Source organism: Nansenia antarctica (genome assembly GCF_963989245.1).
Source record: "Nansenia antarctica genome assembly, chromosome: 7".
In the NCBI taxonomy this organism is placed as follows: domain Eukaryota; kingdom Metazoa; phylum Chordata; class Actinopteri; order Argentiniformes; family Microstomatidae; genus Nansenia; species Nansenia antarctica.
This window is the reverse complement of record NC_137677.1, coordinates 43,000,601-43,025,618: the sequence shown is the minus strand read 5'-3', so window position 1 is coordinate 43,025,618 and position 25,018 is coordinate 43,000,601. Positions and strand designations below refer to the sequence as shown.

At 43.1% G+C, this 25,018-nt stretch overlaps 1 protein-coding gene and 1 pseudogene across 2 annotated transcripts; both read right to left on the bottom strand.

Annotated features, from left to right (window-relative positions):
• Positions 1 to 4,777: 4,777 nt before the first annotated feature.
• Positions 4,778 to 13,690, bottom strand: LOC308163104 (piwi-like protein 1; the record flags this gene model as incomplete). The annotated part of the gene is made up of 20 exons (XM_080537290.1): positions 4,778 to 4,894; positions 5,378 to 5,525; positions 5,636 to 5,761; positions 7,352 to 7,505; positions 7,671 to 7,741; positions 7,842 to 7,945; positions 8,869 to 9,069; positions 9,174 to 9,246; positions 9,593 to 9,780; positions 10,005 to 10,119; positions 10,249 to 10,366; positions 10,465 to 10,591; positions 10,683 to 10,791; positions 11,029 to 11,226; positions 11,340 to 11,420; positions 11,542 to 11,663; positions 11,925 to 12,139; positions 12,301 to 12,429; positions 12,884 to 12,986; positions 13,622 to 13,690. 20 exons carry the CDS (start codon positions 13,688 to 13,690, stop codon positions 4,778 to 4,780), a joined length of 2,568 nt encoding a protein of 855 aa, XP_080393416.1.
• Positions 13,691 to 16,877: 3,187 nt separating this feature from the next.
• On the bottom strand, positions 16,878 to 24,445 carry LOC308162625 (ADP-ribosylation factor-like protein 6; annotated as a pseudogene). Its single transcript has 8 exons — positions 24,323 to 24,445; positions 22,599 to 22,660; positions 22,355 to 22,423; positions 21,957 to 22,045; positions 21,554 to 21,683; positions 20,088 to 20,147; positions 17,478 to 17,625; positions 16,878 to 16,964 (listed from the first exon to the last, which is right to left on the bottom strand). The product of its transcript is annotated as an ADP-ribosylation factor-like protein 6 (transcript).
• Positions 24,446 to 25,018: the final 573 nt, after the last annotated feature.

Genomic DNA, 25,018 nt, shown 5'->3' with positions numbered 1-25,018 from the left:
TAATAAAATACAAAGGTTCCATCTCACAAAACATAATCTTGGAATGTAAAAACGTTCACGTGGTGCCACGCAGCAGACTGACGTCATTATCACATAATCTAGTCACATGCGATTTGCTCCAATCTAAAATATGTCCACTAGTTGGTATATTCCGGTTAATATGTGAAAAAATAGTTCACTTTTTCATAAAAGCACCAAACTTGGTACACTTGTACAGTTTGGGGTCCTGAACATTTTCAGACGTGGAGCCCTCCTCGCAAAAACTCCTCCTAGTGGCCGTGGCGGGCATTTTCCTTTCCGCCGTAGCCCAATAATGTATTTTGCTTCATATCTCCTGAACCAAACATGATAACACAGAACAGGTGATGTCTACCCTCATGTTTGGAAGGTCAAGGATTACAATGATACCATATACTACATCATAAAATGTTCTGGTGAATAGTTAGTGGTGAAATCAGTGACGTTGTGACTGAGAATGATTAAAATGAAATCGCAGTATCTGAGAATATGCATATTCAATTTTCATAATATATTTCATATAATAATTTATTTACTATAGTTCTCTAAGTCCAGAATTGTCTATTAGGCTATGAATGTAGGTATTTCAGTTGTTGCACCTTACTTGGAAAGTGTTGACAGAGTGGATGTGGTGTGGGACTGCTATAAAGCATTAATTAATTAATTAAAAATTAAATTAAATTAAAATGAATTTAATAATAAATTAATTAATTATGAAGCAAACAGCTTAAAGTCCCAGACAAGACAGAAGCGAGGAACGGGCACAAGAACAAGAGTGGATGGAAAAAACAAGATACCAACCAACTGGAAAGGCTTCCTGAGAGTGGACGAAAACAAAACAGAACTGTTTCACTTCCTGGCCAGGAACCTTGTGGAAATGTCAACGACCAAACAAGTTGTTTCCAGGTACGGACCCAATGCTCTGTCAACTCACCCACTACTAGACACACATCATCTTTCCCCTTGCACACATGAGGAGGCAGATACAAGGATGCTACTCCATGTGGCGGATGCTACAAGAAAGGGGTATAGAAAGATCATCCTGCGCACTGTGGACACAGTTGTGTTGTGGTCCTAGCCATTGCACACGTGTCTGAGCTGGACATTGAGGAGCTGTGGGTGGCGTTTGGGACTAGTAAGAACTTCAGGTACATACCCATCCATGAGATCAAATCAAAGGCTCTTCCTGTGTTCCATGTTTTTACTAGCTGTGACAGTGTGTGCATTTGCAACCAGGGGCAAGAAGGCAGCATGGGAAACCTGGAATGCCTATGACATGGCAACAGAGGCCTTCATGGCTCTGTCACAGGCTCCAAACAGCATACCGGAGGAAGTTATGTCTACTGTGGAGCGCTTCACAATTCTTCTCAATTTGCCTACAGAGCTAACAGGTCCACGGAGGATGCCATCGCCACAACTCTCCACTCTACCCTGTCCCACCTGGAGAGTGGGGGGGGGCTACGCACGGCTGCTCTTCCTGGACTTCAGCTCGGCATTTAACACCATCCTACCCGACAGATTGGTGCCCAAACTCCTAGACCTCGGACTAGACCACCTCCTCTGCCGGTGGTCCAAGGACTTCCTGTCTGACCGCCCCCAGAGTGTCAGGATAGGCCCCCACACCTCCACAGCCATCAGCCTCAGCACCGGATCCCCCCAGGGCTGCGTGCTGAGTCCCCTATTCTATTCCATCTACACCCACGACTTCATCGCCGTCCACCCCAGCAACGCCATCATCAAGTTTGCTGACGACACCACCGTGGTGGGCTGCATCTCCGAAGGTGACGAGGCCGCGTACCGCGACGAGGTGGAGCAGCTGTCAGTCCTGTGTAAAACCAACAACCTGCAGCTGAACAAGCTAAAGACCCAGGAGATGATTGTGGACTACAGGAGGAAGAATACCGTCATACAGCCCCTGTACATCGATGGTCTCAGTCTTCAGATTCCTGGGCGTCCACCTGGAGGATGACCTGACCTGGAGAAACCAACACCACGGCGATCATCAAGAAGGCACAGCAGAGACTCTACTTCCTGAGAATACTCAGAAACTACCACCTCAGACAAGACCTGCTTGTGTCCTTCTACCGCTGCTCCGTGGAAAGCATCATCACGTACTGCATCTGCGTGTGGTTCCTCAGCTGCACAGCCACAGAGAGGAAAGCGCTCCAGAGGGTCGTCAACTCGGCCCAGAAGATCATCGGATGCCCTCTCCCCTCCCTGGAAGAACTGTACAACTCCCGATGTCTCAACAAGGCAGTCAAAATCCTCAAGGACCCACACCACCCTGGCTACAAACACTTCATACGGCTGCGCTCAGGCAGGCGCTTCAGTATCATGCCTCATGTCTATTTATGTCTCATTCTTGTTTTTTATTATCTTAGGACTGTGTTTGATTGTTAGAACCTAGGGCTTGCATTTAAATGTTGTTGCACCTGTTACAATGACAATAAAGATAATTCATTCTTTCATTCACTCTATAATCGCACCAGCAGCCAACTCAACATCGATGAAGCCCGTCTTGAGTTATTCACCAAGAAAGGAAGGGGAAAAGAGTAGTGTACCAAGGACGACATGGTTGGGGACAAGCTCTTGTGGTTGCACCTAAGATGCCATCACCAACAGACTGGGGTTGGATGGATCCAAGTGACTGGAAACCTTTGTGGTCAACTCTTCCACAGGCAAGCCAGTCCATCCTTGAACTTTTGAGTTGTGGCTGCAAGAAAGGCTGCCGGGGGCATTGCAAGTGCAGAAAAGCCTCCTTAAAGTGCACTGCTCTGTGTCAGTGTGGAGGAGACTGTGGAGACAGTGAAGAATAGGTGTCAGGGTAGTGTGTGGTGGCACCTTTGTTTTTATTAAACTTCCTTAAACTTGTTCCCTTGTCCCAATGTATCTGCTTCGGTGATCCCTGGCACATTATGAGGTCTGAGGTCACCACTTAACTATTCACCTGAACACTTTATGATGTTGTATATATGGTATCATTGTAATCCTTGACCTTCAAAACATAGGGGTAGACAACATCTGTTCGGTGTTATCATGTTTGGTTCAGGAGATATGAAGCAAAATACACACTTCGGAAAGGAAGATGGCCGCCACGGCCACTAGGAGGAGTTTTTTCGAGGGCTCCACGTCTGAAAATGTTCAGGACAACAAACTGTACAAGTGTACCAAGTTTCGTGCTTTTATGAAAAAGTGAACGATTACCCTAACATTTTGCACACATTACCCCCACTAGTAGCAGAGTACAGGCGTGGCTCCCACAAACCCATGTTGCCCCAGCTAGGCCTACCTGACTTCAAGTCAGTAGGATAAACTGTAACACTACAAGACATTTGTTGATATTCACAAAAATAGATGCAAAAGCACATTAAAGATGAATTACATACTGTATTCATTACAGTAATTGTCACTCAATATTTAATTTAATGTTTTCTTGTGCTACCCGAATTAAGAAATGAAAGTAATAATCAAATTATGTGGAATGTATTTTTTTTATCTTGTTATATGTATTAAGATGTACAGTAGCATTAAACTAGAAGACATGTTTTGATGCTGCTTATGATTGCATTCCGTAGTCCCTCTCTGGTCCGTCTCATCAACATCATTTGTTTTGATGTAGCCAAGATCAATGGGAAATGCCTGTTTTTGTGGAAAAGCACATAACAGAGCTGAACATGGATTCTGGATGGACATACTGCATCTAATTTCCTCTGGATGTTCAAAGGGGAAAGTGAAATGTGTGGTTACTTTTCCCCAGAAATTGATGTTCTGAAGTCAATGTTGTGCTTGTATGAAAGATATGATTTGAATTCACTATGTTGGCTGATAAGGATAATGGAAGGAAGTTTAGACAGTAAAACTACATATACCTATGGTTGCCAACCAATGCCCTCTTACTACTGAGTCAACTCTCTTTATTTGTGACAACCAGACTAGTGCAGAACACAAGAGGCAGATGGAGAGTAAAACCCAAAGCTGGGTGTATTTATTGATTCCGGGGAATAGGGGCAGAGCTTCTATAGTGAAGCAGGCAGATCAGGAGGGTCAGCAAGCAGGGCAGGCAGGGCAGGGCAGTGCAGGCAGAGAGGGCAGGCAAGTTCACTCCAAAGTGCTCTTCAGGTAGCTGCTCCCCTCTCACAGGTAGTAGAGGAAGTCATCCAGCTTCATGTTGGGCTCTCTGTGGATGCTCTGTCCCACCAGGAAAGCAAGCTTGTGGGCATACTGGCAGGGTGCAGGCACTCGGATGATCCCCTGAAATAATTGGGGGAGACAAAATCTATCTATCTATCTACTTATCTGTCTATCTATCTATCTATCTATCTATCTATCTATCTATCTATCTATCTACCTATCTAGGGATACAAATTGATAAGATGTTATTGATACCAATTCCATTATTGATTCTGCTTATCAATTCGATTATTTATCGATTCCCTTATTGATTCCTGTGTGGGGAAAAAGCAGGCATACACAGGTTTTCTGTGTCAATACAACTGTTTTATTATTTCCAGTCTCTGAACACAGTCTGAACATAGCATTTGAACATAAATAAAAATACATTTTAAAATATGGAAAATAAATTTATTTAATGTTTCAAAACACAATCCTCAGAACTAACTGCACTTTATTTAAACTTTAAATTGCTAGTGCAAAATAGGGAGACAGACAAAATGACAGCTGCAGTAAATGAATTAGCGTAACAAACGAAAGGAAAACAAGTTCACTCCAAAGTGAAAGAGCTCAGGTAGCTGCTGCTCTCTCACAGGTAGTAGAGGAAGTCATCGAGGTTTATGTTGGGCTCTCTGTGGATGCTCTGTCCCACCAGGAAAGCAAGCTTGTGGGCATACTGGCAGGGTGCAGGCACTCGGATGATCCCCTGAAATAATTGGGGGAGACAAAATCAACGACAATTTATGCATCAAAAAACAACTTGCATGCCTGAAATGGGAAAACCATATGTAAATACAGTATGTTTGATTTCATAACCAATATGGATACGTATCAGTAGGTTTAAGATGTGTTTCAATGTGAACTACACCCTGTTCATGCCTGCATTTGAATTACTGACCAAGAGAATAGTTTAAGCAGACTTTTACCCTGTAATTTTGTGCATTTGTTGTTTTCATTACTCTAAAGTAGACATATCCACACACAAAGAATCATGTTATAAAACAATCTCTGAGTAAATATATCTCGCTTTGAATGCCCTGATGTTCCAAACTCCCAAGATCCCCCCCTCTCTCCCCGTCACAACAGACCTCACACGTTTTGATAGCTATGATGCAGCTGCACACGAAATAATGAAAGTTCGGGTAAACCTCCCCTTTAAAACTACTACTGGAAAGACAACCCAGCATACCTGCCAGTTGAAGTACATGTGGCAGAGTTTGTAGGTCAGTTTCTGCATGTGGTCAGGCTTCAGTCCACTGCTGTCATACACCACATTGTAGTGGGTTGGGGAGACGCTTCCCTGTCTAACAGCTTGGCTGACAATGAAGAAGTCGTACCTGAAAATGGGAAATTGCAACTGTAGCCACCGTTTTAAGACTGGATAAAGCAGACATAGCACATCTCTGGAAAAACAACATATTTTCTGAATTGCGTATTGAATCGATACCATTCTGGGCGGGTGACCTCAGTGTCGATGACTGTTCCAGGGGGTGGGTTGGCCATCTTGCCGCCAACTTGGGCAAAGAACCTGGAACTGATCCGCTTCTTCACAACCACCACTGTGAGTTTGGGTCTAGGAGGGGAAGAGAGAAAATACGATCAGAATGATTGGTGATTGAATGTGTTAAAGGGAACCCTGGTTATTAAGACACAGTGTTTCCTCTATATGCATTGATTCGTGGCGGGCCGCCACAAATACATTTTCTCCGCCACTAATTGATTCAGGCTGCGCAACGAGAAAGGCAGCGAGGAATTATGATCGGAGAATAGAAAAAGAAAAAGCAGATTTAAGCTAGATTTAGGCCGCTTTCAGACCTACATTTCGTTCCGATTTCGTTCCGATGTTGCAATTAACCTCGTCGGCAACGCGCTTGCAAAGCAATTTTGTGATTGGTCAGAATTTAGCGGATTTCAGGAAATCCCTCTCCTCTCCCTTCGCCCGTCGCCGGTCCCTTTAATCCCGTATCCTAATCGAAAATGCAACATCAGCGACGACTGTGGGTTATTGCATTTACTGCTGTTCTCTGGTTCATGTGCTTATACCAGTGCTCAGTATACAAGTATTTTAAATAAACATTCGTAATGTAGTCTCTGATGTTCATGGTCAACTAAATCAGGCTATTTTGTGAAACAAATAATGTTCCTGCAAATGGGTTAACCGAGCAGCCTCGCACCTAACGCTAGCATCGAACTATAGCATAAACGTTGGTAAATGTCATAAACGACACAGTATTGGCAGGGGAAAAGAAGGGGAGTCGAATCTTTATTGACAACGGATGCTGGAAAAACATGCATCTAAAATTCAGGGAACATTTGGACAATAAGAGACACAAGGTGTGGTCGCATGGTCTAATTACAGCGCAATATGCGCGGGGCAACAATTATCTATAGCCTCTAAAATCACCACGAACAGAACGGCAGAGGTACGGGTAAGCAGGGCTCATGTCGGTGTCATCAAAGGTAAAAGTTGGTTTTCTTTAACTCAGCTGATAGCATTACCTTGCTGTTGGTTGTTTACCGAATGCTCCATCTGACTGTCACACTGTGATTTTACTTGTGTAAACAGTTAATGAGTAACTTTAGACGGTTTTGTGCGTGTACTCTCAAGTAGGCTTGCAATACTTTGTATTGATGAGCTGATCTTTCATTGTGACTGTAAGTCGCAAGTTTATATTCTACGGATGTTGTTCAGTGCTGTATGCGCGTTCCCGGTTCCCTGTGTACTTCATATTCGATGAGCTGATGATCTTTCTCTGTGTGTGTGTGTGTGTGTGTGTGTGTCTTGGGCGTATCTGTCAGTCACATGTATATGTTCAGTGCTGTATGCGCGTTACGCATGTTCTGCTGCAGCTGTAGGATATCTTGGTATTTGATCACCTTCTATATAAAAATCACCGGTTATTTTTATGTTGCCACCCTTTAGTTTTTGGTGAAATTACGTCTTTGTTTTGAGCGCCAGTGCGCGTTTCATGTGCGTGCAAATTTTTTTTTTTTACCACTCCGCCACTAATGTGAAAAATCCTAGAGGAAACACTGAAGATATGTCGGCCTTAATACGCTCTAATTGCCATCTCGTACTAAAATATGTTGGTAGAAAGACATGAAAAATGTTGATTATGTTACAAATCCTCAATTAAGGTGTAGGTCCTTAAGGTCCTCTTACGTGTAGTCCTTTCCCATGGTGCTGATTGAGTCCAGGATCTGTGGCACTTCGTAGTTGACCACACTCTGCAGCATCCCGTCCCCCACTCCGTCTCTGTAGATAATGATGCGTGAGGGCAGGCACTGGTTGTGCTTCAGCCAGGCCTTCAGTGCACCTGGGAAAGAGAGCCTTCACTTAGGATACTAGGGATCATTCTCATGCTTCTCTGAGGGATTATGTTGAAAAGAAGACTTGGAAGACATTGTTACAATGTGGCAGTCAGTGGTCAATTTTGATATGGTATCTTATTTGAAATGCTTTGTTGTTTCATTGAACTTGCCTTGCAGAGCCACTTTCAAGCCATCCATGATCTCCTGACCACGGCTCTGAACCACACACTTGGAGAACCACCTGGAAATCAAGAGGAATCAGTTGGTACTGGCTACCAACATTGGTGGTAAAGAGCACATTCATAACCCAAGGCCATGCTTCTCCATGCTCATCCACATACCTGGACATGCCCTTGTTGAGACTGGCCACCAGAGCTCCAATGGACCTGTTCCCTGCAGCTATGTCGTGGTAGCAGTCAATGCCCACGATCATCAGCTGCTGGAGCTGTGAAACAGAGGCAGGTGAAGTTACACCTTACAAAGTTTGGTTTAGCACATGCTTCTATTGAGATACATGGGGTGGAACATAAGATTGTGGATGGAGATCACATAGGTGTGAAATGTGTGGTTGTAGAAATAGAACACGCTGTAGAAATTGTACCTGCACCCATGAGAGGTAGTCAGTCAGATAAATGTTATCCACATTAAAAAGGGAAAGTTTATCCAAAATTCATGTTCATGTGTATTTCTGGTCAATCCATAATGCATACCGTCTCAAACTATCATCATTTCAAAACGTATCATAGCTATCAAAACTCAAAGTCTATGTTTACTTCCTAAAAAAGCCCCAGAGTTAATATAATCTGGAATCGGGAATCTTGAGCAATTTGGAACATCAGGACTGATGACGGCATTCAAAGCGAGATATCTTGACCGTTTATATATATACTGTATATCTTCATCGTTTTTTTTTTTTGAAATTTGTTTTTCAGATTTTATCCCCTTTTTCACCCAATTTGGTATCCAATTGAACCCAACCTAGCATCCAATTATCCCCTGCCTATTGCGTAGGATCCGCCGCACGACCCCGTGGCCGGCAGTCCCAGAGGAGATCGCCAGGCAGACTAGCTGACTGGCTCCTCGAGCCCAGCACCGTTATTCCGGCACCCCGGGGGCGCTGTTGCGCGACGGATCCTTGTCCGGAAATATTCCTATACCGCCCTCGGGAGCGGCCGCTCAATATGCCGCTCCCTGTGTGTGCCCCGGCCATATCCGGGTCTGGCGAGCTGGGATTCGACAACAAATAATAAAATTCCACTTTAAACTTATCATGAGCATTGGTCTGTATGTGCACAGCCGTTTTTTTATATACTGGGCCCCAACAACATTTGTGACTTTGGGTTTATTTCAATTCACTGTGCGACTTACTGGGATCTCCACACTCCAGAGCTCTCCTCCCATCTTGCAGTTCATCTGCAGGGCAATCTTGGTGGCCACAGTCATGACGACCTGTTGGCGGGAAAGGGTGCGAGCCAACACACACTGGCTGGGGGTGGGACAGTCCACACACAGGTACTTCTTCACACTGTCATACTTATCCTTCCTGTTGCTGGGGAGGATCACCACCACCTGAGGAGGTAACACACATGCTTTAGTCCTCATTCAACACCTAGAGGTGGTTACCTGGACACAGATTAAGACGATTGCTAGACATGTTATGCTCAGAGACTAACCATCTGGGTGGTCTCTGTAACGTTGTGCTGCAGAGCCCTGAGCAGAGACTCCTGGCGGTCCTCGTACTCCACCCTGTACACAGACCAAAACTGTCAAAGCACTGGGACATCTAACCAATGGGACTTCCACTGATGATACCATGTTCATTTTCAGATAACACCCAAGTATGATTGGCAAAGAATACTCAAGGCTTTGTAAAACACCTGTGGTACAATACTGCAGCTTAAAGTGCTCATTAACTCAAGCTTGGAACCTTAATTCTAGCTGTGCCCATTCACAGCTGGACTCACCGTTGTAATTAACTTAGGTATCATATGTTGCTCCCTGCCACTAGGTGGTGCTATAGCACTGTGTGTGTGTGTGTGTGTGTGTGTGTGTGCCTCCTTCCAGTCTCCTCCAACCCAGAGTGAGAACTCACATAACAGGCCTCTGCATGCGGATGCCCATGGGTGGGGACACCTTATTTAAGCCGTCCAGGAGGGCGTGGGCTACGTCAGCGTTGCGGTGGGTAAAGAACATGATCCAGTTGTCCAGTGGCCGGCTGCTGATCAGGGGGATCCCCCTCATTTCTTTGGACCAGTCTGCTGCCCAAGCGTTGTAGTCGTACTGGGAGACAAAAGAAAAAGAAAAAAAAAGGGTTTTGAGTTTGTTGCAATCACAGATTATGACAGGCATATACATGCAAATACATGACCAGCAAACATTCTTGTTTGGAGCTAGATCAGTACATGTTGCAGTAAAACAGAAATGTTTAGCAAGAGCTTCAAACTGCAGGTAACAAGTACTGTAATAAGCCACACTGGGGACATCATTTCTGATGTATTCAATACCGATCTGGATCCTTGGATAATCTTCTCAGTAGGGAGGACTCTGCCTGTGAGGTTCAGGAGTTTGTTGTCAAAGTTGAGCCCCCAGGTATTAATTTCAGCCTCAGCCTCAGGGTTCCTGCAAGGTGGTCAGTTTTGCAATCAACGTTGTGATATCAATATTGTAACCACTTAAAGCTGGGGTGTAGAGTCAACATTACATCAGTGCAAGGCTGCTCATAGTCAAACCATATAGAGTGTGACATACTTGTGGATGTTATTGACAAAGCGATTGAGACGCTGCTCCCTCTGCTCTGGGTTCAGTCTGGTGTGGGTGGCCAGGTCCTTCATGATGTTGAAGTCACTGCGCATCTTGTCCGTCAGGCCTATTAAAAAAAAAAAAGTTGCAGTGTATATAATACTAAAATAAATACTGTCCATAAGTAGTGTTTGTGAGGTTTCTCTAGTGTCAAGTCAGTGGTACCTGTAAGGTAGCAGAACTCTGGGATGAGCATGGCTGGGCCAGGGGGCGGCCCCCCAGAAGGGCCCATCTTCTTCACATGGCTTACCAGAAGGGCCTGCCGGTTGTCGGTGATGTCCAGACTATATTGCTGAATGAAAGTGTTAAATCATAATGAGTTCAGTGGTTACTGTGACACATGGTCAGTGATATGGTCTGATAGTTTATGAGACAACACCTACAGTTTTGTAGTATTCTTTGAAGGAGATGTCAGAGTCCCCTCTCTTGAATGTGTTAGTAGGAGTGTGGTCCCATGCGATATCATCAATCCTGTAGGTCTTGTTATTGTACCTGAGAAAAAATTCCCATAGACAGTTGGTTGTTATAAATGTGAATGTTTCTTTGCAACAATGTAAAAGTGGTTATTATAAGGTTGAATAAACATTTCGTTATTTTTTTACAAATAAATATGAATATGCACAAATCAAAGTAGAGCTTAGTGCTTAGTACCTACTCTGCATTACTGTAAAGCGTTACCGTAGAGAAACAACAGTTGTATCTCTGCGTTCATCTAGTGGTGGGTCTTACTTGGTGAGGACAATTTGGCCCACCAGCTCCTTGGTGCAGGCCTCCATGAAGCGCTGGTCCCCACACTGCTGCTTGAGATTGCCCATGAAAGCGAGCACTGTTTCACTGCGCAGCACCTTGTGGCTCACATCCATACTCAGCATGATGCTCGACTCATACTGCAGGATGGTGGTGGTGAAGCCAGGCCAGATGGTCAGTCTGAAGAGCACATGCATACAACATGCCACACAATGAAGGACACAACAACATCTTTATTCTGTCTCTTTTGTCTTTATGGGTAAAACCACTGCCGAGACAGGTAAGGCACAGACCTGTGCTGTGGGATATTGAGTGGTTCATTTGGGTCGTAGTAATGGCGTCCAATTTGTTGCATGTTTAGCATCCGCAGCACCCTAGAACAAACAGAGAAAAACATTTTTACAGACAATGACGGAATAGAGACCGACAGAGAAACGTGAGTTTGTGTCTTATTATAGGTCAACACAACCATAACCTTTCACTGGGTGCTCTGACCTTCTGAAGATGATGTTGTAGAACTGCAGGCACACTGGAGAGGTGGGTGGCAGCTCATTGGTCAGAGTGATCGTGATCTGGACATCCTCTCCATGGTTGGTCCGAGACTGAAGTACAGTCTCCTACAAAATACAATGGAAGCTCAGTGTCAAGGTTTCTCAATGAATTACAATTAGAACATGCTTCTCAAAACAGCATGTGGGAGCTGATCCATCAGCTTTAGATCATACTGTAGTTAGTATGTTTTTCACTCTTGCTCCAACAATTAACAGTTAACTACTTTGACAAGTTCTTACATGCCGTTTGGTAAATTATGATCTTAGTCTATCACAAATCCGAGTGATAGAACCATCAGAAGAACCGAACCCTCTCGTGTACTGTACCCGGTTCTCAAGTCTGTGAGGCAGGAAGAGGAGGGCTCCATCAAAGGTGCGGGCTGAGCCTAGCGTCTCGTTATGATGATACAAGAGGGCAGAACGCATGCGGCGGGACTCTATGGGGGGCTTGTAGTCCACATGGTACTGGTAAAGCACCCACTGAGGGCGGGAAAGGATGCGGAAGAAGTTGGCTTTCAGTTGAATAGGAGAGCCAGAGGACCCTGAAGAAATATCACAGATGACAGCATTATATTACAGAAAACAGAACAATGACATTCTTCTGCAATGGGTTTAATGAGGATTTCATACATGGATGTATCATGTTGTTCATTATTCTAAAACTACACTATAATTGTGACCATGTAATGGCTGGCTAACACACCAGTCTTGGATTCCTTGACATGTTCCATGGCCTGCCTGGTGTTGATTCCTACATCATGGAAATCACCACGGCGTCCACCCCTCTCTCCGATCTTCACCTGCTGAAAGCCTGCAGATATCTTAAGAAGATCTGTGGAAACAAAGGGCAGAGAAATAATGCAGTTTCACTCACTCTCATTTCACATTAAACACATTGATTGAACACATTTCAAATGTAAAATGTTAGGCTTGACTACTGGTATAGGAGAGGAAGAATTAAAAGTAAAAGTGCACTTAAGGCTCGACAGGTAGACCATATGCGCAGAAAGACATGATTAATCAATGCTTGCAGTAACGTTTCTGTTCACTGTTTTCGTTCCCTCAACTCTCAAATCCGCTCGCCATGAACAAACATTTGAACAAGTTACAGAAGCAACTGCGTTCCAGACAAACTGGACCTCCGACTCAATGGAACGCATCATACACTGAAAATTCACTGGTGCATATTGAACTGTGGATGGCGAACCATACAGTTCAATATAAACAGAGAACCGTTGCACCCCTAATATGCATTAGCTACTTTAAATGACCATAGAACACAGCACCTTCTGAGGACACAAGTCCCGGGGCAATTTTCTGTCTTCCACGACCCACAAGTTGACCCTCAGAAGTGGAGTGAACTGGCCGTGCTTCCTCCTGAGGGGGAGCCTTTAAGAAAAAACATTAAAATGTAATCAAAAATACTTTATTGAAAGCCCTTACCAGTTCCTATAATAACTCATGTTTCATATCAACAACACTCCACAAAATGACTGTGAAAACTCATAAAGGTAAGTGAAGTAATCTTAACCACTCAATTAGCAGTGCAAGAGCATTCAAATACAGTCAGAACTGAATTAATGATATGCCTAAAAACTATTACAGTGACAGAATACAATAGTGACCTTATAAATTCAGCATTACATTTGTTGTCTTCTGGCAGAGATGCCCTCATAGGATTATTTAGCCTGATCCATTCTCATCCTATTATATTTATATCGAGGATACACTACACAATTTATAAAATCTTCATACCGGAAAACCTCAGACATTTTGTGATCACCCTTGCCCAAATTATTGTGTCTTGCTGTTGCTCTCTCCAAGATCAGGGGTTCTCACATCACACATTTAAATGTATACATTTACATAAGATTTGACCATCAAGACCCTACAGTAGCCTCCCTCAATTCATACAGCCATGTTGGTACAGCCATGCGTAACGGCGAAATCCTGTGGGCAGAATTAATTCCTACAATATGTTGGTAATTGATGTGTATAAGGATTATTAATGAACTCACCGACACCGCCCCTGGTGGCCCAGTCTCTTGACCGCGTGCAAGACCCCTAGACCTTGCTCTGGCTCGACCCGTCATTTTAGGTTTTGGTTAACTTAACACTGGAGTGGAACTGGAAGAAACATACAAATTAAACTTCTCATTCTACAATTTTAACATAGCAAAGTTTGACATGACTACCACGTGTATATTTGGAACACAATTAAAGACAGTCACGAGCACATGTCGTGCGTGACCACATACTGGCGCAAAGTGCTGCTGCACGAGGCAAGAGACCAGACGTAGCTAGCTAACTAACAACCACTTTGTACTTCATACATTAGCCAATGGAGTCATCGTTGCTTCTGTAGTCTACAGTTAAAATTCATTGCTTTAGATGTATTAATTACTAACTGGCTAATAGTATTGAACATTTAAACATTGCGTTAGAACAGGCGGCCTGTCTAAACTAGCTCGTCACAACAGGCAACTGGACTTGAAACCATCTCGTGTGGCTCAATTAAAAGCTTATATTCTTTAATGACTTTGACAGTGATTATCTGGCAGCATGTAAGGTCATAAACATCGTGTAGCTAGCTCTATTTTCTCACAGAACACATTAGATGTACTTACATGGTGACTTGACTTCTTTCAACTCTCAACTGTCTGCTAAACGAACTGCGTCAGGTGATTTATAGGGCTTCTCACTCAGTATCACTGCGCACTGCGTATCACTGCGCACGTCTATACAGATGGGTAGGAGAGGGACTATTTTCTGGTAGTGTAATGGCGCAGTAATCACTGAGTATCACTGCGCACGTCATCCAATTCTCCTGTCATTCATTGGTTCACAGAATACTGAATTCTATAAATATGTTATTTATTGAATACACGACGGGCATTATTTTCGACTCAAAGGAAGTAAAACAAATGTCTTACTAGACACTGTACACATACTCATTGTATAGTGGGCTATAGTATCTAGTCACATGCGATTTGCTCCAATCTAAACTATGTCCACTAGTTGGTATAGTCCGGTTAATATGTGAAAAAATAGTTCACTTTTTCATAAAAGCACCAAACTTGGTACACTTGTACAGTTTGTTGTCCTGAACATTTTCAGACGTGGAGCCCTCGCAAAAACTCCTCTTAGTGGCCATGGCGGGCATTTTCCTTTCCGCCATAGCCGCATTGTGCTTCATATCTCCTCAACCAAACATGATAACACAGAACAGGTGATGTCTACCCCCATGTTTTGAAGGTCAAGGATTACAATGATACCATATACAACATCATAAAATGTTCTGGTGAATAGTTAGTGGTGAAATCAGTGACGTTGTGACTGAGAATGATTAAAATGAAATCGCAGTATCTGAGAATATGCATATTCAATTTTCATAATATATTTCATATAATAATAAATTTACTATAGTTCTCTAAGTCCAGAACAGTCTATTAGGCTATGAATGTAGGTATTTCAGTTGTTGCACCTTACTTGGAAAGTGTTGACAGAGTGGATGTGGTGTGGGACTGCTATGAAGCATTAATTAATTAAATAACAATTAAATTAAATTACAATTAAAAATTATAATTAATTAATTAATTATGAAGCCAACAGCTTAAAGTCCCAGACAAGACAGAAGCGAGGAACGGGCACAAGAACAAGAGTGGATGGAAAAAACAAGATAGACTAGTGCAGAACACAAGAGGCAGATGGAGAGTAAAACCCAAAGCTGGGTGTATTTATTGATTCCGGGGAATAGGGGCAGAGCTTCTATAGTGAAGCAGGCAGATCAGGAGGGTCAGCAAGCAGGGCAGGCAGGTAGAGAGGGCAGGCAGGGCAGGGCAGTGCAGGCAGAGAGGGCAGGCAAGTTCACTCCAAAGTGCTCTTCAGGTAGCTCAGGGGTGCAAACTGGTGATGGCCCAAAAAGGTGACACTTTTTGAGCACTAGCGGTGGTAGATGGATAGCGCTAGCACTGATGGTGGTCTCACCGGTGGTCCTAACCTTAACACCCACATAATTATGTTGAAAACAGGTTGTTTACTGTGACTGTGTCCACCACACTGTCTAGAATTGTACCTAGCTGCATGAAGCTAAAAGTTATTTCAACAGCAGCGGAGTTTAGCAGACAGGAAGATTAGTTAGAAGAATAGTCATCATGTGACTTGGATGAGACGTAGACCCCCCCCCCCCCCCACCAAATATATTTTTTGCAAATCTACACGATTCACGTGGATGACCTATTTTGAAGTAAAAACTGCTAATTTAGCAGAAATGTGACAAGTTTGCCCCCCTGCATATATGAGGTCACCACCACAATGACTGTAAGGGCACTAATAAGTAAAGTATTACATTATTTTTCTCTCCACCTCCTTCAAACCAACCTCATTTGCCTCCCGAGTCTTTTCACTCTCTCATTCAACAACAAACGAAAAATAAACAAGGACACAATCTTCACAAACTGTTACCCTTTTTATTGTAGTCCTCAAATAAACTGTAACGATAAAAACAACAAGGTGGTAACCATAATAATATTTAAAATTGTAAAAGAACAAAAACATTAGACTGTAAGAAATTAAATTAGATTGCCATCTTCGATGCCGTCCCATGTGTCAAAACGTGTGTGGAGCTATTGCATGTCCTTATTTGGGCGAAAAGAGAGAGGGCAGAGGGCCTCTGGGAACAAATTTGTGTTTTCAATTGTCCAGAAACCAATCAGGAATTTAGGAGGTACAGGATGGGGCATGGCCAAATGGGGGAGAGCCAATCACAGGCTAGTGTTAGGTCACCTGAATGCACAGATGCAGAGGGGGACAGGGGGACAGAGAAACCAATCAGGCTTGGCATTATTCTGCTTAAGCATCAACACTTCATAGTTAATAACAGTCTCTCTGGTGAAGTATAGAGCAGCCTGCAGTAGAGATGCACATCAGTAAGCCCTGCTGCGTGCACGTACACACACACACACACACACACACACACACACACACACACACACACACACACACGTAAGAACATAGAAATTGAAAGGGAAGAACAGACATGGTTCTAAATTCCACATAGTTTTTAAACATGGACCCACCAACATCAACATGAAACATAGTCTAACAAATAAAACCCATTGGATTCTTGAGTCATAACATTGTTAACTAAAGCAACAACCAGTCAAACACTCCAAACCTCAGCCACACATACGACGAGTCCTCATCTCCATACTCTAGGATCTAGAACTCTGCTATGAATAACAAATGGCCGCTCTACCCAATGTAGTAGCTGCTCCCCTCTCACAGGTAGTAGAGGAAGTCATCCAGCTTCATGTTGGGCTCTCTGTGGATGCTCTGTCCCACCAGGAAAGCAAGCTTGTGGGCATACTGGCAGGGTGCAGGCACTCGGATGATCCCCTGAAATAATTGGGGGAGACAAAATCAACGACAATTTATGCATCAAAAAACAACTTGCATGCCTGAAATGGGAAAACCATATGTAAATACAGTATGTTTGATTTCATAACCAATATGGATACGTATCAGTAGGTTTAAGATGTGTTTCAATGTGAACTACACCCTGTTCATGCCTGCATTTGAATTACTGACCAAGAGAATAGTTTAAGCAGACTTTTACCCTGTAATTTTGTGCATTTGTTGTTTTCATTACTCTAAAGTAGACATATCCACACACAAAGAATCATGTTATAAAACAATCTCTGAGTAAATATATCTCGCTTTGAATGCCCTGATGTTCCAAACTCCCAAGATCCCCCCCTCTCTCCCCGTCACAACAGACCTCACACGTTTTGATAGCTATGATGCAGCTGCACACTAAATAATGAAAGTTCGGGTAAACCTCCCCTTTAAAACTACTACTGGAAAGACAACCCAGCATACCTGCCAGTTGAAGTACATGTGGCAGAGTTTGTAGGTCAGTTTCTGCATGTGGTCAGGCTTCAGTCCACTGCTGTCATACACCACATTGTAGTGGGTTGGGGAGACGCTTCCCTGTCTAACAGCTTGGCTGACAATGAAGAAGTCGTACCTGAAAATGGGAAATTGCAACTGTAGCCACCGTTTTAAGACTGGATAAAGCAGACATAGCACATCTCTGAAAAAACAACATATTTTCTGAATTGCGTATTGAATCGATACCATTCGGGCGGGTGACCTCAGTGTCGATGACTTTTCCAGGGGGTGGGTTGGCCATCTTGCCGCCAACTTGGGCAAAGAACCTGGAACTGATCCGCTTCTTCACAACCACCACTGTGAGTTTGGGTCTAGGAGGGGAAGAGAGAAAATACGATCAGAATGATTGGTGATTGAATGTGTTAAAGGGAACCCTGGTCAACTGTTTTCAACAGAATACATACAGTATATACAGGCCATGCCCACATTGGAAAGCACACTTAAGTGATTTTACCAATGAATTCAATGCTGTGACCATGTTCACAATGGTCCATGTTCACAGTAAGTTGCTCAGCAGAACTTGACATCACACCTGGGGAATTGGCGTAGAAGGGAACAACTTAACTACCATGCACCAGATATGTACTGTAAATACAACACCAATGAACACTTCCCCTCTCAAAAAACACAGAATGAACACGAGTGGTACCCTATGTACTACCTTATTGTATATACTTGCTAGATACTGTATGTAGTTATTGGATGTTCAAGAGGCTACCTGTAACTGGTATAAGGCCTATGTAATGTGAAGTCTGGCTGCCATTCCTCCAGAACAAGCACAGTCAGGCGAGCGATACTGCAATTGCCATGGTCCCTTTCTCCATGACTATCTTCCATCCTAAGATGTCATAGCTTCATTGTTTTGAAATGATCTGGGAGATTAAAGCGAAGAGAAGAAAGATCATCATGAACTCAATTAGTTTAGCAGCTCACACTACCTTCTACATCACTTTGTTTTACCTATCATAGTAGGATCTGACCATGCAACTACTCAACCAAACATCAAGACAGGTATAGATTAAGAATAGGAGAGTTGTTTTTGTCTACAATCCTTACTACCCATGTGTCAATGTCAATTACACAGATCCGATCCATGGTTTTAGAGTAAAGTAATATTTCCCTCCCCTATTCTTAACCCATCCACAACATCATTCTCTAGTTAGTACTACTGGACAACACTACACAGTTCTATTTACTGTGATACTGGTGGGCCTCATCTCCGGGGGGGACGAATCTGCCTACAGGGGTGAGATCGAGGGGCTGCAGAGATGGTGCAGCTTAAACAATCTGGAGCTAAATGCTCTAAAAACAGTGGAGATGGTGGTGGACTTCCGAAGGAAAGCAGCCCTGCCCCCTCCCATCACGCTGGGAGGTACCCCGGTGGCCTCCGTGGAGTCATGCCGCTTTCTAGGCATGACCATCTCCCGGGACCTAAAGTGGGAGCAGAACACCGAGGTCCTCACAAAGAAGGCCCAGAAGAGGATGTTCTTCCTCCGGCAGCTGAGGAAACTCAGGCTGCCGAGGTCCATGATGGTCCAGTTCTACACGGCCATCATAGAATCCATCCTCACCCACTCCATCATCACCTGGTTCCCTGCTGCAACGACCAAGGACAAGGCCAAGTTGCAGCGGGTGCGACGTTCAGCAGAGAGGGTGATCGGCTGTCCCTTGCCCTCCCTCAACTCCCTGCACGACACCAGGGCTCTGAGGAGGGCAAGGAAGATCATGGCTGACCCCTTCCACCCCGGCCACGGCCTCCTCACCCTGCTTCCCTCTGGAAGAAGGTTGCGGCTGCCTAAGGCACTTAAGGCCCGCCACAGGCTCAGCTTCTACCCCTCAGCCGCCAGGCTGTTAAATGACTCTGGCTTCCCCCCCCCCCCCGCCCCCAAGTCTGCCCAGGACTGAACTGGACTCTGTAAAAAAAAACTCTGCACTGCACTTTACTTTATACCGCACTATCCAATGCACTGTTGTCTGTCCTGTGTTGTTGTTGTGTTGTCCTGTTTTCTGTTTTTTGATATGTGAAAAAAGTATAAACGCACTTGCTGTGGTGACGAAGCAAATTCCTATATGTGTAACGCATAGTGGCAATAAACGTTATCTCAATCTCTCAATCTATCTCAATCTCAATCTCAATCTCTCAATCTCAATCAATCTCAATCTCAATACTTACTGTGCAATTTGTTCTAGGGGTAAAGTGAAAAACCCAATGCTTCAATAGTGGTGGCAGAATTAATCCGAAAACAAATACAATTTACAAATACAATTGTAACTAACCTTTCGCACACTCATTCACCCACCCACCCACTCACCCTCACACACACACACACACACACACACACACACACACACACACACACACACACACACACACACAGACACACAGACACAGACAAACACACACAGACACACACACACACACACACACACACACACACACACACACGCACACACTCACACACACACACACACACACACACACACACACACACACACACACACACACACACACACACACACACACACACACACACACACACTGAGTGTAGCCACTCCACCCCCTCCTGTAGTCCCTCTCCTTTCACAGCATCACTGGCACTGAATCAGAGGGACAGGGTTTATCAAAGGACAGACAGATGGATAGATAGAAGGATAGAAAGATGGATGCACACTGCAGTTATGGTAAACATTGTCCTTGAAATGGAATTGACCCCAGATCTATAGCTGATTGTATTTACGTGCAGTATATCATGTACCATGATTGTACCATGTACCATGTTTGACCTAGCAGGAAAAAATCCCTGATCCTGAGACAGCTGGAGAAAATCTATATAAATTAGTAGAGAGAAATCCCAACTCAATGTTTCTCACAGCAGTGGATGAGAAAGAAATATGGATATTGTAAAACTATGTAAGAACAAAAAGTCTACTGACTTTAATGACATTGATATTACAGTAGTGAAAAACGTTATTGATGGAATTTCTAAACCATTAACATACATCTGTAACTTATCATTCCAAACCGGTTTATTTCCAGATCAAATGAAAATAGCTTAAGTCATACCTCTGTATACAACTGGGACAATAACTACAAAAGTTCAATATATTCACTATCTATTCTCCAAAAAAGAACAATACGGATAATTCACTATGTCGGATATCTGGAACACACTAACCCCATTATTCTTACAGTCAAAATTACTAAAATGTACAGATATTGTTACATACCAAACAGCACAATTAATGTTTAAAGCTAAAAATAATCTACTACCATGAACTATTCAAAAATTGTTCAGTGATCGAGAGGGGGGTAACAATTTAAGGGGCATTTTTAATTTCAAAACACACAGTATTCGTACCACCAGGAAAGGGTTTTGTATATCAATCTGTGGAGTAAAGCTATGGAACAGTTTGAATGTGGAGTTAAAGCAATGTCCAAACATAATCCAATTTAAAATAAGGTATAAAAACATGGTCTTCATAATGTACAGGGATGATGGGGGGGGGGGTTGATAATCACAGGGTGTTTACAGGGGTTATTGTTTATTTATTATCATTTATCATTTGGGTTCCTAAATATTTATTCTTTATTTTCTTTTTTTATAATGTAATTAAGTATGTAAATATGATATTTGGGTACGCAGTATTTGTATATATTATGAGATTGTATTCATTTGTGCATTTGAACAGGAAGCATCTTTATGATTTATGGAGAAGGGGTGGGATTTAATAAGTTTGTACTTCTTCTCACTCCTTTTCAAATATGTGAAAAAAAGAGAAAGAAACTACCGTAAGTTAAATGTGCTATACTATATTTTGCTTTATGTTTTTTTCTATTAGTTTTGTTTGTTTGTTTTCCGTTATATTCATTATTGTTGCTGTTTTGCACACATTTGAAATAAACATCTCAATAAATCAAATCAATCAATCAATCCATCTAGTTCTCACTGCCCAAAAACGCAATGCATAGACCTACCAGATGTGCCAGGGCATAGATCACCTACCAGATGTGCCAGGGCTTGTCTTTGATGTTCTCCAGACAGAGCTGCTGGGAGACCTTGACTGAGGACACAGCGTCTCGCAGGTCCATCTTATTAGCAAAGAACAACACAGGCATCCTCCTGCTCCGGATGTCTGGACCAGGGAGGAACACAGGACAACACCAATGAAGAAACGTGTTGGTTTACAGAATTACAGCCAGTGTTGGCCAATAGTTAAAGCAGGATGAATCCAAATTATTTAGATTTGGTTTGGACATTGGCACAGTTTGCAAAATTAGGGAGGTAGCGGTTTTGTAGTTTTGTGGTATGCTTTCTGCTAACCAAGAGCAGGTTCAATACAATATCATGAACAGTACAGTATCTTCATCAACTGGTTTCCGTTATTATCTTGACTGGTCTCTCTCACCTTGGTGGTTAAGAAGAGTGTCAAGCTCCTCCTTTACAACAACCATTCTCAACTTGTCTCCACTGTCAACGACACATATGATGGCGTGACTCTCTTTGTGGACAAGACAGAGATATGAAGATAAACAACACAGTATGATTATCTGCATCACAAATATGTAGGCAGCCATATGTAGGCTAGGTAAAACTACTTTACAATAATGGGTAATATTATTATGATTATTATTATTGTTATTATTATTAATTACAATTATAGAACACTTTTCATTATATAAGAATAATCATATTATTACACAATTATGATATATTATGCACTTATCTAAGTGCATAAGTTAGTTAAAGCACCTTTGGTATGCCCCGACTACAGTTCTATACATAAACATTTTGATGCAGTCTTACTTGTAATAATGTTCCCATAGATTCCTGTATCTGCTCTGACCTGACATGTCGAACACTGTGAAGGACAGACTTTGTAGAGGTAGAAAAGACACATTCAAATCAGAAGACGTGTTTGAAACAATCCTGCAATCTTGTATACTTGTATACAATCTTGTATACTGTATGCTCTGGTATAATTTTGAAGTAGGCTGATATGTGCAAATATGAAAATGATAGTTTAATAATCAAGCAAGTAAATTACTACCTTGAACTCTTGAACTTTTCAATGTTGAAGCCAATTGTTGGAACAATGTCTTGAGTCTGGGTCTGCAACACACATAATTTTTTTGCATTTAGCACACGCCTTTATCTCACACACACACACACACACACACACACACACACACACGCACGCACGCACGCACGCACGCACGCACACACACACACACACACACACACACACACACACACATTTTAATCATTTATTTATGTCCACATAGAAACAAGTATACAGGGACACAAATACTGAAGGCACAGATGGGATGCATTCAGAAAACAGACATGGACAATGTCTTTCACATACAACAGGACAAGACTCACGGGTACAAGTAACACCGTCTCCGCCATATATGGCGGCTGCCAATAATCGCAGAGACAGAGCAATACTTGCTGAGCCTTTTTGCTTCTCCCTTGGACATTCCCAGTAGACGTAGTCCTCTGACAACCAATCTGTGCACATGTCCAAGACTGCCAAATATAAAGACTAATAGCGTACACCTATAGCCTAGCTCTGAGATGGTATCTACAAGCTGCTGGTATTTCATGACCTTAGTCATGAAGGCTTCCTCTAGGCTTATATCAAAGGTGCATGCTACCTCTAATACAGACACCTCTCTGGACTCTTCATTAACAACAACAACATCTGGTGTGTTAGCAGACAACTGTGAAAAGTGACATTGGTCATTACAGAAATTGAACATAGATGCATTGACACAAGCATGTGTATACATTTTCACTGTAACTGGGAAGTGGAGTGATATGTCCTTTACTATAAGGCTCACAATTCTGTCATGACGTGCTATACATTCCTTTGTAAACATAACAGCCATTCAAGATGTGTGATAGTGTTTCTGTAACCTGTTCTGTGGTGTGGTGCAAGCAATGAGGAACCTGAGTGGAAGGAAACCAAATAGAGAGGTTGAGTCTGGTAGGAAGGACTTGTAATCTGGCCTTGGTTGTGAATATGACAATGTCCTCATCGAGTGCAGTGTTTTTTAGAAAATAATGAGAAACAGAGTGATCAGCTGTGGGAAGACATGCCAGTTTTCCCTGGAGTTTCAGACCAATCCAGTGTTGTTGTTGTTGATGTTGATGAAGGTCCATGAGAGTCCGTCTGGCCCCTCTAGATGTTAGCTGGTGGCTCTGTCCAGCAAAGGAGGCTGTTGCCCTGACCTGTGTGAGAGGGTCAGATATGCAGTTCTCTGAGACCCGAACAGTCTCAGAGTCAGACCGCACCCACTCCAGGGACACCCCGGCTCGGACACAGAGGTCATTCAGGTCTGGCCAATCAGACCAAACTCCAAAACCAACACACACACACACACACACACACACACACACACACACACACACACACACACACACACAACAAAGCCACAAGCAATAGCACAAGTATTGTAATAACTAACCCTAAGTATTATTGGAATTTTACCTAACATGTTTCCAATCCTCTGACATTGGGCCGAATTGGCTGAAATAAGCAATCAGTGAATGATCGCAGTGCAATGAATAGACTTAACATGATAGACTCACAACCTTTAGCTATAGTATTCTGAAAGTCCATCTCTCCACCCACTGCAGGCCGTGCACTCACTCGCACTCGGGCCACAGAACACTGTCTATAACCTACGGTGTCGTCTATAGTCACGAATGAATTAAACTAAACAAATATAGTGTAGTCTAGTGTTTCCGTTGAGCCAACGGACTTACGTTTGACGGTTTGAGTTGGTTGATGATGGTCGTTTTCCCGCTATTGTCCAATCCTAAACACAGCACGCTGACTTCTTTCTTTTTCAGTCACAGCCACAGCGACAGTTTATCTAACAGCCCCATGGGCAGTGGCGGCTGGTGCAAAAAAGTTTTTTTCCGCGTGCACGATTTTTTTTCCGCGTGCACGCGCACGTTTACCCGTACCTCCGCCGTTCTGTTCGTGGTGATTTTAGAGGCAATAGATTTTTTTTATATATTATTACTAACACCAGAAGACAAGACATACAAACTGTGGTGAGCTACATTGCTTGTGTAACATTAGCTAGTAGCTATCAATTTTTCACTCATACACGGCCGGAAAAGTGAACAGAAATACAACGCTGACTTACGGTGGTATCTTGCGGCTGTCTTCACAAAGAGCTCCAGGATGCTTTCGCTTGAGGTGCTCGTTCATTGCAGATGTACTCCTGTGATAGGCCATTTCATTTCTGCACAGTTTACAGACCACCACATTGTTTTCTTTTTTTGTAAAAGCCGGAAATTGCAAAACGTCACGTTTAACGTCAGACTTAACAACCGGATATTCAGGACGCACATTTTTGCGCCCCGGCCTAGAAATAGGAGACAGCCAATTGGAGCGCTGCTACAGCTCACGTGTAAGCGAAAAGTATTCGGCCTGCCATAGACTTGCATTGA